The sequence below is a fragment of the Bos javanicus genome, chromosome 20 (genome assembly GCF_032452875.1).
Source record: "Bos javanicus breed banteng chromosome 20, ARS-OSU_banteng_1.0, whole genome shotgun sequence".
Taxonomy (NCBI): Eukaryota; Metazoa; Chordata; class Mammalia; order Artiodactyla; family Bovidae; genus Bos; species Bos javanicus.
In genome coordinates, this window is record NC_083887.1 from 60,911,177 (window position 1) to 60,934,910 (window position 23,734).

The following is a 23,734-nucleotide window of genomic DNA, read 5'->3' on the forward strand; positions in this document are numbered from 1 at the left end:
TTTTGCAGGTGAGACCAAGCCTATGTATAACAATGCCTGCCCTGCTCTGAGGTAGGAGAGTTAAAAATGAGTATTTTCACTGTTGTTAAAGGTCCTTGCTTAATATGCTGCCCCATTCATTTGTTTCTATTTATTTAACCTGTTTAAAGGACATCCCTGGTGGCTCAGGGCTAAAGAATCTGCCTGCCAATACAGGAGATGCGGATTCCATCCCTGGGTCTGGAAGATCCCCTGGAGGAGGAGATGGCAACCCACTCCAGTATCCTTGCCTGAGAAATCCCATGGACAGAGAAGCCTGGTGGGCTACAGTCCATGGGGTCGCAAAAGAGTGTGATGAAACTGACCATTGCAAACCTGTTTAAGCTTTCCTCCTCTGCTCTTCAAATTATATTAACTTCCTCCAAAGAATACTAGAGAATAGCCCGGGATAAATATTCAGGTCATTTATCTTTGTTGGATTATCTCTTTTGACACAAAAGAGCAACTCTTTCTGAGAATCACAAGCCCCTCAAAGACCTCTGATGACAATTTCCTGGACGGCTCTCATGTCTATCTGTGTCTCCGGAAACCAGCGCCGGGAGGGGGAGAGTGGAGAAACTCATAACCACAGTCAGTCTGGGATCCACAGGGTCAGGGATGGTGCGCTGTGGCATTATTAGGAAGCGCGTTTGCCCTGGTCCCCGGGCACGGTGCACTGTGCCTGTCTTAAGTCTTGTAATTGCAATAGGACCGAGTCCAGTCATGACTTTTGAAAGAGAGGACGCGGGTGAAGGCCCAGAGGACCTCCTGGGCACAAGTCAAGGGTTTTGTTTTCTAACAAGACTTTCACTATTCACTGCGGTGATTTCTACTTGCTGTATTTCACAGCAAGAGAGGTAGAGAGAAGTCCCCAAAGGAGTCAATCGGCTGTCAAACCAGGAGGTGACACAGAAAAACAAGCTGAAAATGCAGAGAACGATGCAGGGGGTATAGGGAAACTTTGGGGGAAGCAAAGGGTAAGGGTTTTCATCTTAGACTGGGAGGTGGGGGGTGGGGCGGGGCGAGGAGGAGGAAGACGAGGTGGCCGAAGTGCCAAAGTTGGAAGAAAGAAGAGGGGGCGCTGAAGGAAGAGGGAGGAGGGGAGTATAGCATTACGGTCTATTCAAGTTCCAGACTAGACAAGTCTTTCTAGCAGGAAGTTACACACATTCCAGGTTCCAAATCAAAGGGATTTCATTTAAGGACAAAGTCTCTCCACCCGCGAACAGCATGTTTCATCGAAGCACTGGAAGTGACGGGAAGATGGGACAGACGCCGTGGGGAGATCGGAGGTGGCTGTCCTGGCAATGTTTGGTCTAGAACCACAGGATTTGAGAGACTCCATCTCCACCCAGCTCAGGCACAGTTAGCCTGCCGCTGGCCCTAACGCACACACCTGCTCCCTTAGAACCCCTTCCATCCCTGCTTTTGTTTTGCATGCTGACATCTGCCACACAATAAACTGTCAGCATGTTGCACGTACATGAAGGAACCGGCCCTTTGAGCATCGGTCCAACCCGGGGTTCCAGGCCTTCTTCAGGTCCCTTCCAGCCTTAGCCGGGTTCGCGAGCATCCACCCATCTGAGGGCCGGGATGTGCGTTCCCAAGGATGCTCGGCCCTCTCGCAACCCGCGGCCTCCTCCCCTCTCCCCCGCTGCTGCCGCGAAAACAAGGAGAAGTGGAATGCGCACGGCGAAGCGCGGCGCTCCGGCGGCGGCACTGGGCATGCTCGGCACCCGGGGCAGGTCCGGGCGGCGGGGCGGACGCTGCCTCACGAGCCGGGCGCCCGAGCCGGCCGCCGAGGCATAGGTGGAGGCTGAGGCTGCCGCGCGCCGCGGGAGGAGCCTCGCCCTCGGCGGCGGCGGCGGCGGCGGCACAGGTGGCGCGGGCCGCGCGCGGGGCGCAGCACGGGAGCGCTCGGCGCCGGGCGCCGCGGCGGCCCCAGGCTCGCGCCCGCGGCGGCAACCGGCCGAGCGGAGCGGCGGGCGCGGCGGCGGCTGCGGCTTTCCCGGCCCGGCCGGCGGCGCCCGGAGCACGCAGGAGCCCGCAGGAGCCCGCAGCAGCCCGCGGGAGCCCGCAGGAGCCCCGAGCCCGCGGAGCCCGGGAAGCCGGGCAGGGGGCGCTGCGCGCGCTGCGCTCGGAGGGGCCGCCGGGCCGGGCGCCGCGCACTCGCGTCGGGGAGCCGCCTCTCCCCCGCGGCGCTCGCCCCTGCTCCCCGCCGGCATCACTTGTCCCGCGGCCGCGCTCAGACAACAAAAGCGGAAGATGCTGCAGTTGGGCAAGGTCAGGACCTTGCCCTGAAGCCGGGCGGCGGCGCGCACGCCTCTCCCCGGACTGAGGAGCTGTCGCTGGCGGCGAGTGCATGTTCGCGAAGAGGCAATCCGGCGCCGCGCCGTTCGGTGAGTTGCCTTGGCCGGGCGGCTGGGGCCAGGCGCATCCCGCTCGGCGTCGTGCTCCTCCTCGCCACCGGTGGAGGTTGCTCCTCGGCGGCTCCTGGCCGGGGGAGGACCGCGATCGCGCCGGGTCCCCTCACTCGGAAGACGGCCGAGCCTGGAGCTGGGGGCCGGGGTTAGTCCCTTTCTCGGAGCGGTTGCCGAGTGGCTTACTGCGTGCTCCCCTCCCCGCCACCCATCTCCCCCGGAGGAGGCGTATATAGGGCAACACCAACAATACTGCTCCCCGCCACCCTCCCGAACCTACCCGTGGCATTCATGACGTCCCTAATATACGGGAGAAGACGGGTGGGGGTGGGGAGGACTCCCCTCCAGTCTTGCCCTTATGTTCAATGTCATTACGATGTTTGGCTAGAACAAAATGGAAATACTTAGTCATATGCGTCCATGGCTGTTTCTCCCATCTCCCGCTGCTTGCCAGACCCAGAGCCCTTTGGGTCTATATTTAGCTGTTTCAGAGGCAGCGTTTTCAGCTCGATTCCCAGGTTTCGGGGGCTTCTGCGTCCTGACAATAGATAGCGAAGCTCCGGGAAGCGCCGCCTGATACCCAGGTTCGGAACGCTGTGCATGTGGGTGGGAGGCTGCTAGGCGATATTTGGGTGACCGGTAATTAATGGCCGAAAGCACAGCTGCTTTTCTTGTTCGCCTACCTTCCTCTCATTCTGGTGTGTAATGTGTTTCCATCGATGGTTGCTCAGCTGGTTCCAGCCACTACGTTCAGAATTAAGTCGCTAGAGAGGTGGTGCAGCCTCCCTGGTCTGTGTGGTAGGAAAACAAGTCTGAGAGGTTTTGGGGTGTGTGTGTGGTTCCCACCATGAACAGTTACTTCTGAAAATACCTAAAGTTGTGTTTTCCCTGCAAATGTTGGGGATAGGGAAGGGTGTGGGGGAAAAGAGGGGCGCGTTGTTATTCCATGGTGGGTCCCCCCTCCCCCCGAACTGATCTGGTTCGCTTTGGCTCTGAAAGGGGTTTTTAACATTCATGCCTGATGTTACCAAGAGGATATGTTGGTTTAGAGAAGCGTTTCCTCCTAACCATGGTATCAGGCCTGATCTGTATCTGTTTTCACTTTTGGGAACTAGGTGACGAATATTTGAGATGCTTGCAATTTTCTGCAACGACTTAAATAGGGAGGTGCTCAAACTACCTAAGAGTTATATCATTGTGCACCCTTCCATCAGCAGCTTTAAACTACCATCCGCTACTTAGGGTAGTTCAGTTCATCTCTTCGCTGTTAGTACTTCACCTGCAGGACTAAGAGGCTTTAGAGCTGCGCCACTTTTAAAATCCCATGGAAAAAGTGGTGGATATGACTCAAATGGAATTATAGGAGTGCACCTGTGTCTGGTTTGGGGAGCTGGCTCTGTGAGAAGTATGACAGATAGGGGCAGGCATCTTCTAATATGGACTCGATGCTCTAAAGCACGGTGAAATCTCTTTGCCACATCCAGGATCCATTTTTTTTAATGTTTTGGGGAGATCATTCAGTGGCATTCTCACTGGTCTGTAGATTTCATGATCTCAGGGTATGAATGAAAATGATTGCATTTGGGGTTAAATGCTATTATTTGGGAGACCTGTGATTATACAGCTAACATATCTCAGCATCACAGAAAGACTAGCAAGATCTTTGTGGCTCCAGTTAATGGACGATTGTGATTTTTTTTAAACCAATATTGCTTTAGTTTCACCTTATTCACATTCAGAAAACTTTCCAAGAGCACTTCAAGCACACTCTTGTGCTTGTTGCATTGTTTTCATATCAAATTTCTTGCAAAAAGAAGCAGTCGTTGAAGTATACATTCATGTCTCTCCTTTCACTTTTCTTTTGAATCTCGTGTTTCAGGTTTAAACATGATTCCTAAAGGACTAGTAAAGATTACTCTGTGCCTCCATGTGTTCACCGAGAGCAGCTTATGGGTGTGGGTAAAACTGCATGTATTGGGTGCGTGAGTCTTATGTTATATTGTGGGTTGCAAATGATAGTACTTGATTGAATGGAAATTGTAGGGAGTACAGGAGGTCGTTGCTCTAATAAAATTGTCATAGCCTTGTGGAAAGGAGTTATTTAATTTGGTGTATGTTTATGTCGTTGTAGAGCTTAATCATTAGAGATGTCACTAGTATTTTCATTGTTTGAAATAATAGTCACACTGTCAAATTACAGTATCTCCAGCAACTTCATGTCTTTCACAATTAGAACACAAGCCAATTTCTCTTTCTGTCACTGAAATAATTCATCAGAGAGAAAAATGGAATTCTGATGATGTTAGTTGAATTAGTTGATTATAATTTTGTTAAACCACTTCTCAGGATAGTATCACATGATGGCCTTTACAATTAAAAATGAAGTTATAGTATTCTCAAATATAACATTACTTTTGGCATACAAGTGAATACTAAGTATTTTTCCTGACAATGTTATAGAACTTGGCAGTTTCTGTTGTGCTTTTTCAAAGTTCTCTTTTATATGGTATGCATTTATGTGAAATTGTTGAAGAATTCTCCACAGTAGTTTCATCAGGTTGTCTTCATGTAAGAAAATACTAAAGTTACATTTAGAGTAATTTATTTTAATTTGTTGCTCCATAAAGTGAGGTATGGTTTGTCTGGTCACTATATCTGGTTGTAACAACTTAGTTGAACTAAAACAGGAACTGTTGCCATTTTGAGCTGCCAAAAATTTTTTTTTTTTATTTCTTATTCTGTTAATTTACCCTAGAAGATATGAGTACCCACTTATAGTTGTTTCTCTGTGTTACCTTTATTTTAATTTATTTAGTGGGGGATTGGTGCTAGGATTTTAAATAGACACTTAAAAGTGTTTATTTTTATAAAGATTTTTATTTTTATTAATAAAAGGTGACATATAGTTGAGAGTACCTAACTTCAATACATGTAGTTCAGAAGACCTGTAGGTCTTTGTAAATCTAGTACTTCCATCCAAGTTGTAGTACAATGGATCTTTGCTGGCTGAAACACACCTTCAAGACAAATTCTTCAGCTGATACCCATGATGGTTTTCGTGACAAATTCTTCAGTTGGTGTCCATGATGATTTTCATGACAAATTCTTCAGTTGCTGTCCATGATGGTTTTCATGGCCCGTATTGCGAATGTATTCTTAGGACTATGGTACTTTGATAGCTTTATGATAAGGAACATTTGGATATGAATGAAAAGTTAATTTGAGTGAGAATAGTTCCTTATACGTGTTGCTGGCTTCAAGTTTACTATATGTCAAATCAATAGCTTTTATGTTAATATAAAATCTTAAACATATCATACATAAAAGAATTTCTTTCACATCCTGTGCCAGTCTAGCTTACTGATTAATAAACTGCTTGGTTGGCTTTAATGAAGCCAATTATATTCATAAACAGTACCTCCAGCCCAGGAAACTCACAGAAATGTTTTATCATACTGTGCTTTTAGTCCATGAAAAATGTTAAGACTCATAACAAAAACATATAGTTTTGACACCTCCAGTTGTTTATCTTTTGATCACATAGCAGCTGAGTGTAATTTCAAGCTCTGTATCATGGTTAATTGATTTGTAGGAAGTCTTAGCTCTATTAGGGTATTGAAGTTATACTCTGCATCAATTAATTTTTAGTAAATTGCAAATAATGACTAAATAAGTGAAAAAATGCTCCCTAGAAGCTTTCCATCTTAGGCAAGTATTCACCTATGTCCCTTGGTAAATTCCTGAATAGTTACCTGTGAAATGTATTACATATATTGGAACTTATTATTCCATTAATTGTTATCTGAGATCAGAGGTATATTTCTAGAGAAGAGGTTGGGTTTTGCCCTATAACAGATATACATAGTTCATATTATAATATATTTATGTATGATATTAGAATTATTTATCATAGTATAATGCTGTTATGGATTCTGCTTTGAATAGGTGCAAAGGTGAGAGAGAGTACTGGTTTTGGAAGGATCCCAGCTATGTCTCTTATTAAGCTGTGTGTCCTTGGCCATTTATGTGATTCTCAATTTTTAGCTCAGTTTTTCAACTGTAAAATGGGTCCTATGCATAAGTATCAGTTCAGTTCAGTTTAGTTGCTCAGTCATGTCTGACTATTTGCGACGCCATGAATCGCAGCTCTCCAGGCCTCCCTGTCCATCACCAGCTCCCGGAGTTCACCCAAACTCATGTCCATCGAGTCAGTGATGCCATCCAGCCATGTCATCCTCTGTTGACCCCTTCTCCTTCTGCCCCCAATCCCTCCAGCATCAGGGTCTTTTCCAGTGAGTCAACTCTTCGCATGAGGTGGCCAAAGTAGTGGAGTTTCAGCCTCAACATCAGTCCTTCCAATGAACACCCAGGACTGGTTTCCTTTAGGATGGACTGGTTGGATATCCTTGCAGTCCATGGGACTCTCAGGAGTCTTCTCCAACACCACAGTTCAAAAGCATCAATTCTTCGGTGCTCAGCTGTCTTCACAGTCCAACTCTCACATTGATACATGACCACTGGAAAGACCATAGCCTTGACTAGATGGACCTTTGTTGGCAAAGTAATGTCTCTGCTTTTGAATATGCTATCTAGGTTGGTCATAACTTTCCTTCCAAGGAGTAAGCATCTTTTAATTTCATGGCTGCAGTCACCATCTGCAGTGATTTTGGAGTCCCCCAAAATAAAGTCTGACAGTGTTTCCATTGTTTCCCCATCTATTTGCCATGAAGTGATGGGACCAGATGCCATGATCTTCATTTTCTGAATGTTGAGCTTTAAGCTAATTTTTTCAGTCTCCTCTTTCATTTTCATCAAGAGGCTTTTTAGTTCTTTTACACTTTCTGCCATAAGGGTGGTGTCATCTGCATATATGAGGTTATTGAAATTTTTCCCGGCAATCTTGATTCCAGCTTGTGCTTCTTCCAGCCCAGCGTTTCTCATGATGTACTGTGCATATAAGTTAAATAAGCAGGGTGACAATATACAGCCTTGATGTACTACTTTTCCTATTTGGAACCAGTCTGTTGTTCCATGTCCAGGTCTAACTGTTACTTCCTGACCTGCATATAGGTTTCTTAAGAGGCAGGTCAGGTGGTCTGGTATTCCCATCTTTTTCAGAATTTTCCACAGTTTATTGTGATCTACACAGTTAAAGGCTTTGGCATAGTCAATAAAGCAGAAGTATATACTACATTAAATAATTAAACAAGCACAATAACTGAGTCATGAGAATGAAAGGTCCAGCATGGGGAATATAATTAGTAATGATATATAATATCTTTGTATGTTTTAATTTAAAAGGAGTAAAATAAGACAAGAAATCTCAAAGAGCCATTGTGAGGGTGACATAAGTGTGTAAGTGGCTTGTAATTATAAATGTTTGTATAAATATAAAAGATAGGTATCTCCATATTAAGATGAGTACTTAAATATTATGTATTTATAACACATAATACATTCATGTAATTTTGTATAATTATCATATAGTATTATGTACATTTATTATGTAATAATACATTTATATATTAAGTGTGATATAAAAGCCACGACCCTCTCTAACAAAACCTGTTAGATATGTTCTTCCTCTACTACTTTTGTAATATTGCTTTATTATGAAGATTTGCATTTAAAATAGAATTTTTCTACTTTACAATATGCCAGTCCTTTACATATCAAAATATATAATAGTTAGGCTAAAAGAGAAGCAAATTATATCCCCTAGCACCATTACTTAAAAAGATTCCAATCTTAATTTAATTTAAAAAGATTCTCAGTCAGAAATTGCAAAATTTTCACACCCTGTTAATATTATTCTATTCACCTGATTAAAGCCAAATATTCGACAAAGATTAACATTGTACCAGGAATATTATAGACAGTTTAATAAGTGTCCTTCTCTGTGAGGTCAAATATTAAGCAGCTGCTCTGTTTAGAACCACAGAGCGTAAATCCCATCATAACATCATTGTGACAAGGAAAAAGGAAACTTAAATGGCTAAATTTGTTACACAAAGAGAGGACCCAGCCCACCTCCAATTACAGTCCTGTTCTTGGCGGGGGGAGGGGAAGTGTGGGTCCTCTGGTACCTTTTTGATGATAAATGGACATTTTGCCTTGTTCTTTCACTCTTGGTTGCTTCAGGGAAGTGCTGAACTCTGTGGGTTTGATTTTGTCCAGCTCCTGCGAAGTGGAACAGATACCTTCAACATAATCCTTATGATAATAACACTTGGGTGAATCTTAGAATTTGTTACAGAATGTGACCCGTGTAATAGGAGACTAATTCATCTTCAGTCAGAGAAACATTTTGACAAAAAATGTAGGTGTTTATGTTCAAATTTATGCATTGTTGTGGGAATTGCTAATTATAAGTTACCAGAGTAAAATTCATGTTGTCATAAAAGACCTTTGGTTTTTGGATCAAAGTAAGTGGGTAAGCCAATTATGTTTGGTTAAGTTACTCTAAGTATCAAAGTTTCTATGAGTTTTGAATGATATGGAATGTATTAAAATGGGATATGTAGTTTATAGCATTAGATGGTGAGGAACAGTTAATTCTATCATCGAAATTAGTTATTACATTTATCCTTCACAGGGGAGGACTGGAGATTTTTCATTAATAACACTTTTTGCTTAATAGATGTTGCTTTCACAACTGTCATTAGACACTTGATTCAATCTATATGTATTAAGAAGAATGCATTTTGTACACGTGTTCTAAATCTTTTGGTTTAGAAGCATTTCAATAATCTTATAATGCTTATTGAAATCTTCTCTCCCTTAAATATGCAACAACATCAATCACAGAAAGGTATGCATTTACATCAGATGATAAATGTGCAGAAATGTGAATTGGCGGTATCTCTAAGGATCCCAATAAATATCAGCCCTCCTCTCCAGCCCTCTCTGATCCTGAAAAAAGTTGGGATGTGGGAAGGAAAAAGGGATAAAGGGGTGGCCACCATGGAGGGAAATATCCATTTTGATTAGTTATAGCTTGATGTGATGCTGAATAACAGCCCCAGAATTTGGCCTTCCTTCCTCTCTTCCACAGGGACAGAGGTGGCTCTGAGTCCTAGAGACCAAGCCTTGCTCTCTGCAGGTAGGGAGTTCTCCAGAGGAAGAAAAGAAGCAGCTAGCCAAGCCATTTCCTTTATACTTCAGAGACAGAGAAAGCCAAGGGCTAGGGAGAGACTGGAAATGTTACATTAATTAAGTTCCCTTCACCTGGAAGGAAATATCACAAATATGGAAATTGTATTCCCTTTATTGACATGGTTTATAAAGAATTCTAGTCGTAGAATTCTTGGCGTAGTATCTTTAGCGATATTTTGGTTGGTGGTTGAGTTCTTTAAGTATTTGATGGTATTTTGACACTATATCAGGAATTACCAGGGGAATGTCCAATACCCTGGCTTATTTATAGAGAGTATGGTCAGTGAAATTCAGCTGATTTATGTATTGCCAACTTAAAAATAACTCACTTCTCCCTACTCCCCATGCCAGACTTGGACTGCCAGTAATTGGATGGTCTTGTAAGTGATGTGAATTGGGCATAAAAAGGACAGTGTCAAAATCTGACTTCCCAAAGGGTGTATAAATGATACCCCATGCTTGCTATTACTCACAGCATTTTCTACCTCAGTAAATAATTAGAGTTTGGGTGTTGTTTCATGTTTTAACTTTGAATAAGAGCAATAATGGACACTGTCAAGAAAGAAGACAAAACTGAATTTCCAAATAGACATGATGTTTGATTTGACTCCAAGCATGACTACTCAAACTAAAAAAATAAAAAGAAAAAAGAAAAAGAAAAAAAAAGCTCACTTCTTAAAATATATTTTATTCTTCTCTCTCAAATATTTTATTTGGACTTTCAAACATTAGAGTAACATAGCGGTCATTACCTTCAGTAACACAGAATAATTTAATTTCCAGGAAGAGCAATTTCTTTGGCAGCAAACCAAGTCTTCCAAATATAAAAGAGCTGAAATTCAGCCTCTTGTTTCTAACACATTCCTCACAGGTGGCTGAAATGGTAGTTTTGGAGTCACTGTATGAGGAGGCGGAGGAGTCCTCCTGAGAGGCAGACAGGTGAGATCAGTATCATATAGATAGTCTGAGAGATGGTAGGAATCATGTCACATTTACCCAGGACATGGAAGGTAGTGCAGGAAGACCAGGACTTGTAGTGTGTGGATCAGACTGTCCAACTTGAGTTGAGTTGGAAAAGCATATACAGTAAGTCTTTTACATGCAAATGAGTTCTGTCTGAGAGCATGTTCCTAAGTTCAACAGTTAGGCTCGGTACCCAAATAACAGTCAGCTGTATATTGATAGTTGTTATTTAGTCGCTAAGTCATGCATGACTCTCTTGCCACCCCAATGGACTGTAGGCCGCCAGGCTCCTCTGTCCATGGAATTTTTCAGGCAAGAATATTGGAGTGGTTTGCCATTTCCTTTTCCAGGGGATCTTCCCAATCCAGGGATTGGGCCCATGTCTCCTGGGTCAGCAGGCGGATTCTTTAACACTGAGCCATCAGGGAAGACCCTGTTGCTAATCTGTACTATAATAGGTTTGTAATATTTTTTACAAAAATAGTATGTACATAGAAAAAAAGTAAACATTTTAAATCTTACAGTACCTTGAAAAGTACAGTAATACCGTGCAATATTACTTTGCTGACAAAGGTCCATATAGTCAAAGTTATGGTTTTTCCAGTAGTCATGTATGGATGTGAGAGTTAGACCATAAGGAAGGCTGAGCATTGAATAGTTGATGCTTTTGAACTGTGGTGTTGGAGAAGACTCTTGAGAGTCCCTTGGACTACAAGGAGATTAAACCAGTCAATCCTAAAGGAAATTAATCCTGAATATTCATTGGAAGGACTGATGCTGAAGCTGAAGCTCAATACTTTGGCCACCTGATGAGAAGAGCTGACTCATTAGAAAAGACGCTGATGCTGGTAAAGACGGAAGGTAGGAGGATACGGGACAGCAGAGGATGAGATGGTTAGATGGCATCACTGACTCATTGGACATGGGTTTGAGCAAGTTCCTAGAGATGGTGAAGGACAGGAGAGCCTGGCTTGCTGCAGTCCATGGGGTGGCAGAGAGACGGACATGACTGAGCAACCAAACAATGACAGCAGTACAACGGTTGGCATGTGGGGCCTGGCATGCACACTTGCATCTTTGAAAGTTTGCAACTTCAAAATTTGTATGTAGGGGACTTATTATAATGTTAAATGCATAGTAGATGTATAGGCATGCAATGGCTCCTTTATCCAAAAGAATATTATGTAGCTGTGAGTTGCCTTTTCAAAGAAGAGTTGATTATATGGACAATATTCATGGTCCTGAAGGTTAAGAAGAAAATCAAGGCAAAAAACTGTATACATACTCACTCACATAGCCATACAAATACAAGAATGTAGTATTTATGGCAGAGTTTCAAGTGTTTCATTCTTTATATATTATCTCCCCACAAAATATAGCTTGGTAATATAATACATCACTACACAGAAAAAAAAAATTGTGCCCTTAAATTTTTGCAATTAATATTATCTATTGGCTTTGGGATAAGTTTCATTACTTAGCTGAATAGCTTAATAGTTATATCTCAACAAGACAAATTCTTCACTCTCCTTTTCCATTTTTTAGTGAGTGAATAAGTTACCACTAGTGTCATAGTTGATGGAGGGGGGAAACAGTGATTTCTGTGTCTTCAGGTTGTTGTATGGGCAAATTAAGAGTCACTGCTGCTGCTAAGTCACTTCAGTAACTCTGTGCGACCCCATAGACGGAAGCCCACCAGGCTTCCCTGTCCCTGAGATTCTCCAGGCAAGAACACTGGAGTGGGTTGCCATTTCCTTCTCCAATGCATTAAAGTGAAAAGTGAAAGGGAAGTTGCTCAGTCGTGTCCGACTCTTAGAGACCCCATGGACTGCAGCCTACTAGGCTCCTCTGTCCATGGGATTTTCCAGGTGAGAGTACTGGAGTGGGGTGCCATTGCCTTCTCCAAGTAAGAGTATGGACTTAAAATTAAGAGTATGGACTTAAGAGTATGGACTTAAGTCCATTAAGAGTATGGATTTAACATGCGTAACAGAGAACCTAATATATTAGTGAACCTCATTTAAAGTTAACAGAGTTCATCATTCACGGAGTGTATATTGCACATATTCTAATCAGTGCCATGCCTAGATTGTCCCTGCTTTTAACTTTGAGAGATGTATTGAGTGTTAATAATTTTAGCAAGTTGTCTTCTTGAGAACTCTGCAGCACATTAGCGAAATATGTTTCTCTTTTCAAATAATGTTTTGTGATTATTTTCTATTTTCAAAAAGAGAAAAAGGCATGCTCATTAAAATTTGGAAACTAAAGGATTGATTTACAGAAGCTAAAGTTCATTCATGATATCAAGCCACCAAAATGAGTGTATTTTTAGCAGAAATGCTAACCCATATACATTTTGAAATTTAGAAGATTTCTCATATTCTGTTTTGTTACCTTTTAACATGTGAGACAGTGTTTCTCATATTTTTAGTGTCTGTTTTCCATACCTTTATATAACATCAGTGTGTTAAATAACTTGCCAGTTTTGGAAGTTGATGGCGTTTTCATTTTAGAGTGGTATATAGGGTGCTATAATTAAAGCAACATAGTTTTCATCAGGTCATTTTCTCTAGATTACTTTCTTAGAACTGGATGTTTTCAGGGTTGTTGATACATTTTATCACATTGTCTTCCAGAAACATTCTAAAATTTATATTTCTTCAGGCCAGGCAGGAGTGTGTCAATTTCCCCTATAACACTGGATATTATAATTTAAGTAACAATTTCCAGTTAAACAAAGGAAGTATCATGTTTTCCTGTGGTTTAACCTGCTTCTTGTTGAATTTCATGCTGAAGTTAAGTATTATATACATTTATGATACACTCCTAATTCTTTGGTGAATTATCTTTTTGTATCTTCTGTACATTTCTCAGTTGTTCTATTTGTCTATTTCCTGATTTGTATTACCTGTCATTGTAATAATATTATGCTTTGCTATGTTTTATCAGTTTTTCCGTCACTTTTTGAACTGTTATTTTTAAAGCAGAATTCAGTATATCCCCGTTTCTTAGAAAGAATTCTTTACAGAAACATTCTGTTCTCTGCTTCTTTGTGTCTCAGCAGTAAAGACACCAGTGGAACACATGGAGGGAATAGCTTAATAGTTGTATCTCAACAAGATGGAGTTCTTAGCTCAACTTTTCCATTTTTTAGTGAGTGGGTAGGTTACCACTGAGTGTCATGGTTGGTGGAAGGGAAATAGTAATTCCTGTGTGTTCAGGTTGTTGTGTGGGCAAATTAAGAGTATGGATTTAAAATACATAGCAGAGAACCTCATATACTACTGGACTTCAATTACTTTAGTAGTTTAGTAATCGTATGCTTACATACACATATATCTACGTGTATCATGTATAGAGTACATGTAATCATATAGCAGGGGCCCCCATCCCCAGGCCACCAAGCAGCACCAATCCGTGGCCTGTTAGGAACCAGGCCACACAGCTGAGGGAGAGTGGTGCACAAGTTGAGTGACGCTTCATCTGTATATACAGTTGCTCCCCATCACTTGCATTACCGCTTGAGCTTCACATCCTATCCAATCAGTGGAGGCCTTAGATTCTCATAGGAGTGCAAACCCTGTTGTGAATTCCACATACAAGGGGTCTTAGTTATGAGATCTTTATGAGGAACATCCTGAAACCAAACCCCTTCACCCCTAAGAAGAGTTGTCTTCCACAAAACCAGTCCCTGCTGCCTACAAGTTTGGGGACCGCTGTCATTTAGGACCATGCTTCTCCCCACTCCCACTCCACATTGGTCATCAGTCCCTTTTTATCACTGATTCTAAAATCCTAGGACAATAGTTGGCACATGGTAAACACTCTGCTAATCATAGTGAACTATATGCATACTTTTGTTCCCATCATCTAAAATGCTTTGTAAACTAAGATTTCTTTGCGTTTGGCTTGTTTGGGATACCCAGCGCTGTGGTGCTCTAGAGGGGACACTGGATTAGAGTTCCGAGTTTTGGCATCCAGGTCGTGCTTGGTACTGGCTTTCTATTGTAACCTTGTGCATCTGTGCCTATTTTGGCTTTTTCTCTTTGGGATCAAAATTCACAGGGCTTTTGTGAATGTGAGATGATAATTCATAAGAAAATGCTTTGGGAGGCTGAATCATAACAAGCAGTTAAGTATAAAATTTATTTCCTGGAACTTTCAATGTTCTTCAAAAATAGGATGACCTTTTTTTTTTTTTTTTTTTTGGATTTTCATGAATTGAAATCAGAAGATTTTCTTGTGTTTTCAGACTAAGTCTCTGACCTCCATTACTAATAGTGTTATAAAATGCCCAATTCTCTGATGGTTGTAAAGACACGTTTCATGCCATTGGGTATCACCTAAAGGAAGAGTTCTCCTTTATCCATCAGTGGAAGTAATTCCTGTTCTTTCTTTATAGCACTTCAGAAATTATACATTATACCAAATTGGCTCAAAAAAAAATTTCCGTCTATTTTGTTTTCTTTTTTTGCACAGATACTTGCTGCTTAAAAGAAGCCCTATTGTTCCTCAGAGATTGAAGTCTGTAGAAATGTCCCCAGAATATTATTTTCTCTCCTGGTGGGCTGCCGAGTCTGGCGCCTGGAAGGCTTTATCAGAACAGTTTTAGAAGTGTGAACCATAGCTGGCTTCCATTTTTTTTTTTTTTTTTTTTTGAGCACATTTCCTTAAATACTTGGAACAAAATTTCACAGAATTCTTATCACTGTAACTGTAGCCTGCCAATAGGAAGAAATCATGTGTAAGTTACAGCAAAAAAAAATCTTTAGTTTGTTCTCTATTCTTATATGACTTTTGAAGGAAGGGGAGTTAATATGCGTCATTGAGAACATTTCTTAGTGAGTAGCAAAGTTATAGGTACCCAAGAGGAGATGCTAATTATGGTTTGGCTTGCTGCTTTTAGCAGTCTCAGGTGTGATCCTTTTTTTTCCTCCTCATAAATCTAAAGTCTTTTTGCAGCTGAGAGAAGGCTGTGTGATTAATTGTATGTGTGTGCCAAGTTACTTCAGTCATGTCTGACTCTTTATGATCCCATGGACTGTAGCCTGCCAGGCTTCTCTTGTCCATGGGGTTCTCCAGTCAAGAATACTGGAGTGGGTTGCCGTTTCTTTCTCTAGAGGATCTTCCTGATCTAGGAATTGAACCTGTGTCTCTTATGGCTCTTGCATTGGCAGGCAGGTTCTTTACCACTAGCACCATCTGGGATACCCTGATAGATTGTGTAGTGATTATATATTTCCTGTTTCAGCAGTTGAGACAAATTATGAGGTGCTTCTCACTTATACACGTGAACCCTAGAAAGAAGCAGAGTGTGAGGGGATGGACCAAGAGAGTGACGGTGGGAAATTGACACTTGGTGACACCTCATCTTCTTGTACACATGCAGACTGGACACACGAGACAGTGTGTCCTGGAGAGCTCTGATACATGGGGTGGGAATTTGCTAATATCTGTGAAGTAGTGTGGGTATTTTAAGTGAGAAAGAGCAGGCAGCTTAAACTGCCTTTGGCAACATAGCTTTTTTTTAACGGGCTGGTCAGTTGTTCACTGATTAAACCATTCAGTCAACAAACTGGACTGAATATGAGTTTTGAAAGAGTAATAAGTTATAAATAGTGGCAAGCAACATGCTACTTCAAGAGTCAAGTGATGTGCCCCTCTCCAGTAGCTTGGTGTTTCCTGGTGGCTCAGTGGTAAAGAATCTGCCTGCAATGCAGAAGATGCAGGAGACATGGGTTCAATCCCTGGGTTGGGAAGATCCCCTGGAGGAGGGCATGGCAACCCACTGCAGTGTTCTTGCCTGGAGAATCCCATGGGCAGAGGAGCCTGGCGAGCTAACAGTCCATAGGGTTGCAAGGAGTCAGACATGATTGAAGCGACTGAGCACTCATGCATTCCAGTAGTTCAGGCGTTTTCTCTAATTGCAGAGTAGCTACTTCTGTCCTTTTCAAACCTGGATTTCAAAGTCAGATGGCAGTGCTGCTGGGTTCCCATTACACATCTGAAATCTTCCCTTTCCTTCCTCCCATCTGCCAGTTCTACTTGTTGTTCAGTCACTCAGTCATCTCTGATGCTTTGCTACAGTCCTCATGGCTCCTCTGTCCATGGGATTTCCCAGGCAAGAATATGAGAGTGGGTTGCCATTTCCTCCTCCAGGGGATCTTCCCAACCCAAGGATTGAACCCACATCTCCTGCTTGGCAGGTGGGTTTTTTTTTTTTTTAAACCACTGAGCCACCTGGGAAGCCCTGCCAGAATGCACTAATTTCTACTATGACTCAAGATCTTTCAGTGCTAAGCATAAATACTTTATATTTACACAGTGTCATAATAAGAGTTTATGTGGCTCCCTGGTAGCCTGACAAATAATGTGTTTTATAATAGTAGTTATGCCTACAGAATGGGAGGTGACACAGACCTACAAGGGGGAGAACTGGAGGACAGCCTGATAAAGTGCTATCTTGAGTTGAACAGAATGTGGGAGGAAATAGAAGCAGAGTTATTCCTTTAAGTTTTATGGCATGTTAGTCATTACAGTTGCTTTTCTATATTTCATCTTTTGAAAGGGAGGATAAGAATTTTGGGAGCGACATAACAGATTTTTGAATTAATAGTTGATTTTATCATTTTCACTTAGGCTCGGAAGCACTTCAGGTGATTTTTTTTTAATCTGCATTTAAATATATATGCTGTTACCTGCAGTTAGTTATCATTTTAGTTATTTGAGGTGTGGCAGGTTGAGGGTTTGGTGGCTGGATGAGTTTTTTAGCTCTGATACAAAGAAGATGCTCTTAAACTCAGAGCTAGTTTCACAGTTTCTGTCCCTGTCTTAATGTTATGTTTACCTAGCTGTACTTGGTGCCTCTTGTCTTTTCTTCTTACTTTTTAGAATAAGTTGCTTTGTGGACTGTCAGGGAGAATTCTGTTTCTTATTTGTTGGACCTAATATGTAGATGATTGTTACCTGCATGTTTACTGCTAATGTATCTTTTTTAAAATTTTATTTTATTGTTGGAGTATAATTGCTTTACGGTGTTGTGTTGGTTTCTGCTGTACAACAAAGTGAGTCTGCTGTAAGCATACTTACATTCCATTTCCCTTGAGCCTCCCTCCCACCTCTTCCCATCCCACCCTGTAGGTCATCACAGAGCATGGGGCTGAGTTCCTTGTTCTATACAGCAGGCTCCCACCAGCTGTCTGTTTTACACATGGTGGAATATATATGTCAGTGCCACACTCCCAACTCATCCCACCCTCCCCTTCTCACCCAGTGTCCACATGTCCATTCTCTGCATCTGCATCCCTATTCCTGCCCCACGTATATATTCATCTGTGGCATTTTTCTAGATGCCATATATGTGTTAGTATATAATATTTGATTTTCCCATTCTGACTTCACTCTGTATGACATCCTCTAGATCCATCCACATCACTGCCAATGACCCAATTTCATTCCTTTTCATGGCTGAGTAATATTCCACTACACACATATATGTAGTGTGTGTATATATATATATATATATATATAAATATATACACACACACCACATCCTCTTTGCTCATTCATCTGTTGATGTACATTTAGGTTGCTTTTCAATGTTGTGGCTTTTGTAAAAAGTGCTGCAATAAACACTGGGGTACATATGTCCTTTTTAAGATAGTTATCTTTGGGTATTACTGAACTTCCCTGGTGGCTCAGATGGTAAAGCATCTGCCTACAATGCGGGAGACCTGGGTTCCATCCTCGGGTCGGGAAGATGCACTGGAGAATGAAATAGCAACCCACTCTGGTGTTCTTGCCTGGAAAATCCCACAGACACAGGAGCCTGGTGGGCTTCAGCCCATGGGGTTGCAAAGAGTTGGACACGACTGAGTAACTTCACTTTGGGTATTTGGCAAAGGGTAAGGCTATTTCTACATTCATTTCAATGAATGAGAAGGACAGTCCAGGCAGGTGGGTCATGCCAATATATCCATGTGGTACTCAATACTGTGCAGTGATAACTGCACGTGGAAAAGTTCGCCATCATCATATGAAGAAGCTAAGCTCTGCATACATATAAAGCTAAAAATACAGGTGCAGAGTGAGATTTCAGGTGTTGGAATGTGCAGATGTGTGATGTTATGGAGAATGTCATGATGTCAGAGGAACTTGTGAAGCTGTTTGCAGATCACCAGGAGAAGATGGTAGAACATTGATCTGTAGACTCCTTTGTAGCACTGAGTAGATAATGAGTACCTTGCTAAGTGGCATAACTTTTACCCCATTCAAAAGTGAGATCACACATATCCCCTCAATCACAGAAGGCAGGGAACACATGTACAGTGGCATGTCTGTTTTGAGAGTGTAGTCTGACCCTGAAAGGACCTCGCTAAATGAAAGCATTGTATGAGACTGTTAGTCTGTTCAGGCTGCAGCTACAAAATACTACAGATGAGGTGTCTGATTGCTAAAACAACAGACATGTATTTATCATAGTTCTAGAGCCTGAGAAGTTCACGGTCCAGGTGCAGCTGACTCAGTTCCTGGTGAGGACTCTGTTCCTGACTTGCAGACAGCTGCTTTCCTTCTGTGTCTTCATATGGTCTTCCCTTGGTGCAAGCATGTCTCTTTCTTCACTTCTTGTAAGGCCACTAATTCCCTCACAAGGACCCCATCCTCCTGACCTCATCTGACCCTAGTTAATTACCAAAGGCCCTGTCTCTAAATAACATCCCATTAGGGGTGAGGGTATCAACATATGCATTTTGGGAGGGCACAAACATCCCATCCATAATAGAAGCCACAGGGCAAAAGCAGCAAGGCTTCAATGTTGAGGACAGATTTTGGGTGTTTAGTATTGAGTTAGTCCCTCAATGTGAGTCATTCTTTAAGGTATTTTTAATTATTCTTCTATAACCTTTAAATGTTTTACTTTGATTTAGAAAATATATAGAATGTGACATGTTTAATAATATGCTGGATAGACTACTTACAAAGTTCTTCTTATATGTATTTTTCAAAACTGCATGGATGCTTTTTATCTTGGTTGAACCTCTCACTTCTTATCATGATAATCCAAGACCACTAAAACTTTGGCAGCAAGCCTCTAGATAGCCACCCTGCTTTTTCTCTGCTTCTGGGAAGCTTGTAATCCCCACCACAGCCTGAGGATTCCCTTAAATTCACTCACATCTTGCATTTGCTTATAACCCGAGCAGTGACAAACAGAAAACCATCCAGTGTCTTCCTGTCTTATCTCATCTTCCTCCCTCTCCCCTTTGTTTGTTAGGCTGTAGTCACTTTGGCCATCTTTCTCCCTCTCCTGATCATTTTGCTCAAGCAGATCCCTGCCTCAATTTCTCTCCTAACAATTACCCTGTTTGACCTTCTTCACAACATGTGTGAAAACCAGAAATCGTCTGATCTGTTTATCGGCATGCAAGTTTACTTTTATATCTAATCCCATTAGAATGCAAGCTCCACGAAGGTTGGTCTGATGTGGTACAAATAGGAACTTACAAGCATTAATGCATACCTGACTTCTAAGTTGATGTCTTATATAGGAAAAAAATTTAATATATAATAATCATTACATCACAGATATATGTTGAAAGAGGATGATAAGACAGAAGATAGCTAATCTATTTCTGCATGGACATCAGCTGTCAATATGATAATTAGTTAGAGCTTCTACATTTCCATGTGCAGATCTAATGTAATGCATTTGCCTGACAAGTCTTCTGTCATGTGAGTTTCTGGCATCCTCAGGGATGTTTTTTAAAGGGGGGTGGTCTTCCCTGGTAGCTTAGATGGTAAAGAATCTACCTGAAATACAGGAAACCTGGGTTCAATCTGTGGGTCAGGAAGATCCCCTGGAGAAGGAAATGGCAACCCATTCCAGTATTCTTGCCTGGAGAATCCCATGGACAGAGGAGACTGGTGGACTACAGTCCATGGGGTCGCAAGAGAACTGGACATGACTGACCGACTAACACTAACTAACTTATCTCATAGTAAATGGAATACAAAGATGTCAGGAATTTTACTGCAGGAGGATATGAAACTTAATTTCAGAACCAAAAAAGGAGTTTATGTTTTCATGGAAGAAAAGCCATCATCTCAAAACAGGGAAATGTTGATTTAGAGGAGAGCTTCCAGGGTATTCTTTGATCAAGACATGATCAAGTATAGCACATAATGGCAAAGTTGGGAATAAATACTATATAAAATTATCAGATGTAGATTTGTTTTCGGAGAAGGCAATGCCAACCCACTCCAGTACCCTTGCCTGGAAAATCCCATGGATGGAGGAGCCTGGTGGGCTGCAGTCCATGGGGTCACGAAGAGTCGGACATAACTGAGTGACTTCACTTTCACTTTTCACTTTCATGCATTGGAGAAGGAAATGGCAACCCACTCCAGCATTCTTGCCTGGAGAATCCCAGGGATGGTGGAGCCTGGTGGGCTGCCGTCTATGGGGTCGCACAGAGTCGGACATGACTGAAGCGACTTAGCAGCAGATTTGTTTTAGAGTAAACTCTGGGAGATGGTGTAGAACAGAGGGGCCTGGCGGGCTATCGTCCATGAGATCATAGTCAGATAGGAGTTCAGTCCATGAGATCACAAAGAGTTAGATAGGAGTTAGTCAACTGAACAATAGCAACAAGATTTATTTTCTTAAGGTAAACTTATATTACATTTTACATTGTAATTAAATTGAAGATACCATCTATGATTTGGAATATTGTCAACCAAAAGAAAAATAAAGCATTTTTTTTTGTTGTTGTTATTCTTTAGTGGTTAAGTTGTGTCTACCTCTTTTGCAGCCTCATGGACTGTGGCCTGCCTGACTCTTCTGTTCATGGGATTTCCCAGGCAAGAGTACTGGAGTGGGTTTAAATTACTGTAAAATTGTTTGCATGACAATCTTGGCAAAAGACCTTGAATATATATGTTGGAAAATTTGATTTATTTTATAAAGAAAAAATATTAATGTGTTAGGTATATGCATTTAAAAAAATGCTGCATAAAATATCACAAACCATTTTTGTGACTCTAGGAGTGGTATTTTAGTAATTTCGTATTTATTTTTATTTCATTTCATACAGGAGGTTATCTCAGAGTTATTATTATCAAAGAAGCATTTGCTTCTATAACCTTTCCCAGAGTTTGAACTCTGCTCTCTCAAAATCTCCTCTTTATTTAAGTTAGCTGTTGTTACTGCTGTTTAGTCACTAAGTCGTGTCCGATTCTTTTGAAACTGCCATGGACTGTAACCTGCCAGGCTCCTCTGTCCATGGGATTTTCCAGGCAATAATACTGGAGTGGTTGCCATTTCCTCCTCCAGGGGTCTGTTGGACCCAGGGATCAAACTCAAGTCTCCTGCCTTGCATGCATATTCTTTACCACTGAGCCACCTGGGAAACCCTTAAATTAACTATGCCATTAGTCAAATTATGACTCTGAAATGTAACACCTGCACAGACAAAATGCTTGAAGCTATAGAACAAGTGTACTCAGGTGGGGGAAGTTCCTCTTACATAACAGGAGTGTTTTAAGGCAGTTTCATTTGATGTTTAAATTGTTGCTACCCACTCAAGCAATAATTTGGGTTATATTGTTTCTCTCTTGGAGACTTGTATTGGCTACATATTTCTGAATCCTTAGCTTTTGAATCTGTCTGTAAATCATGTCTTAAAATCACTGACACAGTTTAATCTTGGAGAACATTTCGGGGCTTTATAATTGAAAATGTGTCATCTGTGTGCATGCTCAGATGCCAGTCACCTTATGAGCTTGGTGCAAGGCTGTCTGGCCCCTTCTCACACTGCTAACAGTCCTGTTGACGTTGAACATGCTGTCTAAAAATTTCCACGTTTGGCGTTGAGTCTTACAAAAAGAGGGAAATGGGTTTTTCAGCAGATTACCAAGGGTGCTACATAACTTGAAAAGGTATTTGTCTAAGAGTCCTTTAGGGAATTTGGAAAATACAGATCTAGGCCTCTGTAGCTAGATTGTTGAGAGTATAAGATAGGACCTCATGAATTTGTTGACGTGCAGCTGTATTTGGGTGGCTCTAACGGTAAAGAACCTGCCTGCAGAGCAGGAGACATGGGTTCGATCCCTGAGTCAGGAAGATGCCATGGAGAAGGAAATGGCAACCCACTCCACTATTTGTGCCTGGGAAATCCCTTGGATAGAGGAGCCTTGAGGGCTACAGTCCATGGGGTCACAAATGAGTCTGAAACAACTTAGCAACTAAAAACAAAAAAACTGTATCTGACCTATGAAAATGGCATTTTAAACCTTATCTTATTCACTGAAGATCTAATTAGTAATTGCAAAATAATATACTCTTTTCCCCTTCAAATTCACGATTGGGTGAATTAATGACGAGGTTCAAATTCTCTTGTATTTTAAAGTACTAAGGGAGATGTGCCAGCTCTTAGGTCATGGTGGGAGGGAACCACTGATTGGCTTAAGGTGGGCCAGGCTAGAAAGAATTAGCCTAAGTCCCTGAGGATCTTAAAGAACTGTCAGCTGGCATGTTTGGCCCTTGAGATTGAGCTGTATGCTGCCACTCTTTGCATAAAGACAGCTACTCTGCTCATCCTCATCAGTGATTCTGTCTCTCCTGGTTTTCAGCCTTGCTATCATGTAAGGTTGTTTCTTGGGTCTTTAAGCTACATAGGATGTGTTTGATGGACACATAAAAGTCCCCTTCTAATATTTACATTAGACTTTTCTGAGTTTCAATGCCTTCTTGTTTTGCACTTTTCAGATGTCATATAATCATTCTGTATCATGTTCAAATCCTTATTAGAATACCATTCATTTATATAATTAAAGCTCATGAGTTGAAGCTCTTGTCCAAGTGTTCAGGCTACATATGTTGGTAATGCTCAGGCATTAACATATAATTTAACTCCCAAGAATCTGTGTAAGCAAGTCATAAAAGTTATCAATTAAAAACATCTAGTTTGTACCCTTGATATATGCTGAAAGCAGCAGTTGACTTTTGTGGCTTCCTCCCAGAAACCTCTAGCCCCAGTCTAACCATGGCTAAAATATCTGCCAAATCTCAAACGAGGGTTATTCTACAAAATCTCTGATTCAAACCATTCAAGGTCATCTGAGAAACTCAGAACTAAGAAAGAACTCTGAGAGATTTGGACTAAATGTAGTTTATTATC

At 41.6% G+C, this 23,734-nt stretch overlaps 1 protein-coding gene across 2 annotated transcripts in view; it reads left to right on the forward strand.

The window, feature by feature from the left end:
- Positions 1-2,176: 2,176 nt before the first annotated feature.
- CTNND2 (catenin delta 2) overlaps positions 2,177-23,734 on the forward strand; it is a 1,100,621-nt gene continuing 1,079,063 nt past the window's right edge. Inside the window, exon 1 of one of the 2 annotated variants that reach the window (XM_061393866.1) lies at positions 2,177-2,417. In XM_061393866.1, the coding sequence (XP_061249850.1) occupies positions 2,381-2,417 (37 nt within the window). In that variant the 5' untranslated portion in view covers positions 2,177-2,380. The remainder of the gene's footprint in view (positions 2,418-23,734) is intronic. The other variant, XM_061393867.1, reaches the window with a different exon arrangement.